The following is a 7,294-nucleotide window of genomic DNA, read 5'->3' on the forward strand; positions in this document are numbered from 1 at the left end:
CAGAAGACCTGAAAAATGGAAAATATATACTGGTTATAGAAATGAATATGTACAAAAGTGCAGAGAGGAAAAAAGAAAATATGAAAAAGATGTTATAGAAAAGTGTAAAGATCAACCAAAACTATTCTACAGATTTGTAAACAATAAACTGAAAAACAAACAAGACTTGGAGAAATTAAGACAAGGGGGAGTTGAATACACTGAGGAAATGGAAATGGCAGAAATTATGAACAAACATTTTAAATCAGTGTTTACAAGGGAAAATATACAACCTGAAGAGATTGAGTGGAAGGAAAAAGTCCCCCCTATGGAAGAAATAGAAGTAACGAAGAATGAAATATTGACACACTTGGGTAATTTTGATGTCAGAAAATCGCATGGGCCAGATGAAATAGCAAACTGGATTCTGAAAGAATGTAGGAATGAACTGGCAGACAAAATACATAGCATAATAAGCAGTTCCTTAAAAGAAGGAAAAGTTCCAGAAGATTGGAAAAAAGCAAATATAGTACCTATATATAAAGGAGGAAATAAAGAAGAACCTACCAACTATAGACCAGTCTCTCTAACAAGTACAATAGCAAAAATATGTGAAAGAATTATCAAAAGTAGATGGGTAAAATACTTGGAAAAAAACAACGTACTAAATCCAAGGCAATTTGGATTCAGACAAGGACGATCATGCGTCACCAATTTAATATGTTTCTATTCAAGGCTAATAGATATAATACAAGAAAGAGATGGATGGGCTGATTGTGCATTTCTAGACCTAAAAAAAGCTTTTGACAAAGTACCACATAAGAAGTTGCTTAAGAAATTAGAATATGAAGGAGGAATACAAGGTAAATTGCTAAATTGGATGGAAGACTTTTTGCAAGAAAGAAAAATGCGAGTAGTGATAAGAGATCAGCACTCAAAATGGAATGAAGTAATAAGCGGTGTCCCGCAGGGAACAGTTCTGGCCCCAATAATGTTTGCTATATATATTAATGATATGGATGAAGGAATTGAAAGCTATATGAGCTTCTTTGCAGATGATGCAAAATTACTGAAAAGAGTGAAAACTGAAGAAGATTGTGAATCACTACAGAGAGATCTAAATAAAGTACAAGAATGGAGTAGGAAGTGGGAGATGGAGTTCAATACAAAAAAGTGTAGTATAATGGAATTTGGAAAAAGCAAAAACAGAATAACAGGATCATATAATTTGGGAGAAGAAGGAATAAAAAGAGTAGAAAATGAGAGGGACCTGGGAGTCATTGTTATGAATAATATGTCACCTGAGAAACATATAAATAAGATTTTTGGAGAAACTTATAATTTAATAAGAACAATCAAAGTGGCATTTACATACCTGGATGAAGAAATGGTGAGGAAAATCCTAGTCACCCTGATAAGACCAAGATTGGAATATGCAGCAACGATATGGTCACCAAGTACAAAAAAATGTATAAAAAAACTTGAAAGAATACAAAGAGCAATTACTAAACTGGCACCAACACTCTCAAAACTATCATATGAAGAGAGACTACAAAAACTTAAACTACAGACACTAGAGCAAAGAAGAGAGAGAGGAGATTTGATAGCTATTTACAGAATCATGAAAGGCATAGAAATTACTGATAGAGAGAATCTGATAAAATGGGATGACAGAAATACAAGAGGACACGGAAAGAAAATAAAAAAAGACAACTATAGAAGAGATTTGAAAAAGAACAGCTTTCCTCACAGAGCAATAGACAGTTGGAACAAGTTAGATGAGAAAGTGGTGTGTGCAAAAACAATACATGAATTTAAAAATAGTTTAGATAAAATGAGATATGAAGACGGGACCTCACGAGCATAGCTCCCCTTCCCGTAAAATACAACTAGGTAAATACAACTAGGTAAATACACACACACACACACGCTCACACACACTCACACACGACTCGTGGCGCAGTGGTAGAGTTCCTGGCCGCCACTACGGCGGTCCGAGTTTGAATCCCGCCCAGGGGTGAAATAATTTCAGTATCGCTGCGCTGCGAGTCGTTACTCCAACTCTCGTGGGTGGGGAGTTGGGGTGTGCGTTTGCGTGTAAGGTTACAGCATTACTCATAGATCGGTCATATATGAACTCTGAGCTCTCTTCCGGGAGGGAAATAGCTGTTGATCACGAGTCCTACACGGGATCCAAGGCCATGGTGAATCACACACACACACGTGTAATGCTCACTGGGTCCCGTCTCTGTTTCCATTGATCAAGCTTTGTCTAAGTCCATTTCTGGTGTCCGTCTGAATTATTTCTTCTTTTGATTTATTACACAAAATGGCACGTCTGTATGGAAAACTTCGTTTCCTAACATCTTGTAAGCTGAGTGTATGCGCGCATGCCCAGAACACATAAAAGACAAAATGTAATTCCGCTGAATATTTTTACCGCTTAGACGGTAACTTAAAAACCAATTTGAGATCTTTCTGAAAAAAGAAAAAATCAAGTAAACATGAGTGGTGATACTCGAATGCTATAATTTCGTTACAGGTTCGTACTACACGACTTGGTGTCTTGGGTCTAGCGATGAACCGGTTCGCTAACCTGCCCTTCCAGAACTGGGAACTAAGGCCCAACGGCCTTAATTCGGCCGTGCTGAGCCTCACTGCAGCTGTGGTTCTCGCTGAAATTGTCATAACGGTTGGTCTGGTTGATCTCAACGAACTTCTGTCCCAAGAAAGCGACATGACGTCACAATCCGTTTGAAACCTTGAAGTTCGTGGAATGATTAAACGGTCATCTTGGTTGATCGCGAATAAGTAATCCATAACTTTGACGTGCACAGAATTTATGAAGGACAGAGGCTCAGTTGGAAAAAAGTGTTCCCCAAACATATTGAAAACAAGATCCTTGATGTAATATAGAGTAGGATATATATATATATATATGTATATATATATATATATATATATATATATATATGTATATATATACGCAAAGACAAACAATAATATAATTAGTGTAGTAAATATTTCTAAATTGCATTAAATTCAGTATTTATTTTATTCTCGTTTATTTATATTTTATGAATTGATATATCTATTTACTTCTTGATTTATTCATCTTTACTAAAAAGAGGAAAAAATGCAGGATTTTCGGATACTTGTGCACGTGCCTGTTCTGTACGATGGTACTAATGCTTTTTCAAACAGTACAAATACTTTTCCTAATAATATACCGGATTTTTTCGTGTAAAGAGAGTAATACTATTTTTTTTATATTACCACAGAGTATATTGTCATGCTCCAAGTCGACAATGTGATATCATGCCACTTTTACGTATTTAATTCCCTATGATAATTTCATTCTAATAAGTTGTCCTCGATGTATGTTCAAGACAAAAACGTAGTAGTATTAGGGTGAGATTAGATTAACACAAATCTCGTTTATTACAGGAGGGTCAAGTTTCCTTGCAGCTTTTGCAGGATGGTGCTCGCAGCGTCCTCACCCATTTGTATGGAAAGTTTATGAAACCTAAACAGCTTATCAAGGTATGATTCCAGCGATCAACGTGGCACAAAGAAAGAAAGAAAGGAGAAGAAAAAAGACGTAAACTTACGAAATAATATTTTCTTTATACAGACTCTTCGGTTTTATGGTATCAATCTCTTCCCTGAAGAGGACTCCTACTGCTACATAGACGGCCTCCCCATTAAGCATCGCCCGACCGAGCTGCACTTGTACAATTGCATGTCTCTTGTGGGACCCACAATGCAACTGGCTTGGAGCCGTTGGAATCTTCTGGCCGGCCCCAACAAACTTGTTTTCCAAATGAAGAAAATGTTATCAGAAAGTAATCAGGTTAGGATTCTTAGTTTCTTCAGGGGAGGAAAGGCGGATTATTTGACCAGGTGGACCGGATCAGGCCCATACGAGGAGCTAGGGTATTTCCATACAAGGGTTTATAGGAGCAGAACCTCGGTTCTTGACCACAATCCGTTCTTCATAACTGTTCGAGAACAGATTTAGTCGAGAACCGAAACACGTTTTCTGACCTGGATACAGCTTTATCAGTGATATTTTTTCACAGAACTTTGAATTTCGCCCAATTTTCATTTTTTCTTCGTTCGGGTTGTTCGAAAACCGATATTTTGGTCGATTACCGGAGCAAAAAAAAAAAAAAAAAAAAAAAATCTCAAATCTTATGGTCGAGAACCGATTTGTTCGACTTGAGGCGTTCGAGAACCGAGGTTCTATTGCATGTTTCTATTAGAACAGGAGTTCTTAACATGGGGTCCATAGGTCCCCTGGGGATCCGTAGATGGGTTTCAAGTAGCGTTCCCTCTAAGCTGTGCGCATGCGCGCCCACATATATATTTTACAACTAGCGCACATAAAGAAAAAAATGTGCGCACACAAAGTTTTCAAATTATATCAAAATCCATCCAATAAAAAAGTTCCACTCAAACATCGACTTATAGATTATCTAAAAATATGGTAACTTGCCAACCGTCAAAACAATATATATATATTTTTTTCTCTTCGAACTCGAGCTCTTCCATTGCAAACGAAATGACTTTGCCACAGCCGATCTGGAAAGCCAGAAAGTACTTGTAAAAACTAGTTATAGCAAAACCAAATGAAATGACCAAGCTCTATAGTTGTACTCTGATTTTGGGGGAGAAATGCTTTATTATAACCATGGCAGACAGAGGGAGCATACACGGCATTCTATATTCTTCAACAGAACAGCTAAATCTAAGCGCCTTGCCTGTACCTTATCTTCCAGGGACCCAACGAAACTAATAACTTTGTTCTGTTTCCCAGGGTTCCCAGGAGCTGGTGCTCGTCACACCCCAGCGGACAGTTGTGCTGGAGTGCACCGAGGTTTCTCAGTCCTTCTCTGCTGAACCCAGACAGGGGCTCAAGGTAAGCTAGAAGGCACAGACAACAGTGTGACCCATCGTACATGATGGCATAAGTATTCCCTTCAGAACAGTGGCATAATTGTGCATGCGCGCATGTGTGTGTGTGTGTGTGTGAGCAGAGCTCTTACATGCTTAAATGCCGCCCTGGGGCTAAGTTCTCAGTGATGAAGAGGAGAGTGGGGGTGGAAAAGGAGAAGGAAGATTGGGTTGATGAAATAGTATTGGAATGGTTTGGACACATGGAAAGAATGTGCAAAGAAAGACTAGTAAAAGGATTGTAGAAGAAAGAGGTGGGTGGAGTGAACATGAGGGGGCGACTGAAGACAAAATGGATGGTTGGATGGGGTGAAAGGGGCATTGAGCAAGAGGGGAGTGTCTGTTGAGGAAGGGAGAAAGTGGATGGTAGGGGTGAGTGGAGAATGGCTGTGTATAGATGATACTCTAATGCATGGAAGGGAGTGGGTGGGGTAAGGGGGAGTTGGGGAGTGGTTATGTGTGAATGATATTTTGATGCTGCCAAAAGGGATTTCTCCCCAACTTCAATTTGTCTACATGAGGGGATAAAGAGGGGTGTCGCCGATTAAATTAAGCGGCCTTGCTGTGTCTTACTGCATTGCTTCTGACCCAGGGTGATGGATGAGATACAGGGTTGACCTGTCGGCCAAGATGAGAGGAAAGGAGGGGTGGTGGATGGAGGTGGAATGGGTGAGGATGAGGTGGATGGGAGTGGAATTATGCCTTTTGAGTTTGGCTACCTCCCTGGTAAGGGGGAGAAAGCTCTTGCTGTATGTATATTTATTATTCTATTGCATCTAATTCTTTGTGTACACTTTTTTTTTTTTTACAATGAATTACAATATCAAAGCACGCCACTAGAAGGACTTTAGTTCCATAAAGATGTCAGATATAAAAAAAAAAAAAAAAAAAAAAAAAAAAAAAGTGAACAAAACAACCTCTTGGTCGACATTACAATATGTTACTGTACTTAGATTCTACTTTTTAGACTCAAACAGAAAAAAGAAAGTGTAGGCTAATCCCTCAATTTTCTTTCCCATGTCTGACACCTTCAGTATTATGCGGACCTCTACCAACTGGTATCAAATGAGTTCAAGCAGGATGTAATTGAGAGCATGCAACAGGCCTCTAGTGCCTTTGTGCACACAATCAACCATATGCTCAATTCATCATCTGTCATTTCTTATTGCTAAAAATGATTCTACAGAAGCAGTGTCCAACTACATCACTTACAGCAGAACAGAAGTACTTGGCAACGTCCTCAATTGGGAGCATTTGGCCAAGGGATGTGTTGTTTCATTCACATGTTGACACCAAATCCCATGGTTTCTCCAGGCAGGCCCTGTGAAACCACTTTTCCCATTCCAAACAACCTTAAGTCTGATCTATCAATATGCTCTAGACATGAGTTCTGTTGGGGTCTCTCTCCTTCATTGAAAGTTCTCTTGTGGAAATAATTCTGTGGGTGGAATCAACATTGCGGAAGTGTGTCGATGCCTATATAAATGGAGTCAATATTCACAAATTATGCTGGTAACAGGTTTTGATTAAGCCCAACAGAGTAGTTGCTGGTTTGATGCAGTAATTTCTCTGACACCACACCATTTTCCGATGGCACGAGATGTTTCAAATCAGCAATGTATCTATCTTTCATAGCCAAACAAGACAAAGAGCACAAGTGATGACGTGAAGAGTCAGATCTTTGTCCTATATAGATAATGAAAATGTCAGTGCACTGGCTGAGCAAGTCCATAATACCATGGACTTGGTCATGTAACCCACCACTCGTGCACTACTGCACTAAGGTATGTAAAGCTTTCCAAGACCTTGGTGTCTTTGCCACATATATGAACAAATTGAATTGTGGCATCCTGTAAGGCCCTAATTGCCTAAACCATGATCTTAGAGATTTGAAGTCTCAGCAGTCTTATCTCCCTGAGGGCTGCAGTCAAGACCTCTGTATGAAGTATGACATCATTGGCAAAGGCAAGGTCAGCAACCTTAGTGTTGTCAATAAATGATCTGCAATGACACTGATAACATCTTTGTCCAATATTCAGTTCATACAGGTGTTTTAAGGTTTTAGGGAGAGGATATACCCAAGCCTCACTCCTAAATTAACAGGAAGATGAACAAACTTACTCCACACTTCAGAGCACTCTCTGGCCCAAAGCATAGACAACATAAAGTCAATAACCCTTGCAGGGATCCTATAGATCTGCATAAGATCACACAGTACCCTGTGATGCAGAGTCAAATGCCTTTTATAATGGGTGGTGGTGGTGGTGATCCTTTTATAATGGGGAAGAAGCCCTTTGCATATAGATAGTTCCATAAGAGCATGAAGTGCTAGGATCCAGTAAGTTGTTTATTTAATGGA

The 7,294-nt window shown here is 39.2% G+C and overlaps 1 protein-coding gene across 1 annotated transcript in view; it reads left to right on the plus strand.

Moving 5' to 3' along the window:
- The window catches only part of LOC143028741 (dynein axonemal intermediate chain 7 homolog), a 36,151-nt gene extending 29,094 nt beyond the window's left edge, over positions 1-7,057 (plus strand). Inside the window, exons 13-17 of the mRNA XM_076191111.1 lie at positions 2,522-2,671; positions 3,427-3,522; positions 3,614-3,832; positions 4,799-4,907; positions 5,962-7,057. Coding sequence (XP_076047226.1) covers positions 2,522-2,671; positions 3,427-3,522; positions 3,614-3,832; positions 4,799-4,907; positions 5,962-6,107 — 720 coding nt within the window. The 3' untranslated portion in view covers positions 6,108-7,057. The remainder of the gene's footprint in view (positions 1-2,521; positions 2,672-3,426; positions 3,523-3,613; positions 3,833-4,798; positions 4,908-5,961) is intronic.
- Positions 7,058-7,294: the final 237 nt, after the last annotated feature.

Source organism: Oratosquilla oratoria, chromosome 10 (assembly GCF_046742065.1).
Source record: "Oratosquilla oratoria isolate Oo_2021 chromosome 10, ASM4674206v1, whole genome shotgun sequence".
NCBI lineage: Eukaryota > Metazoa > Arthropoda > Malacostraca > Stomatopoda > Squillidae > Oratosquilla > Oratosquilla oratoria.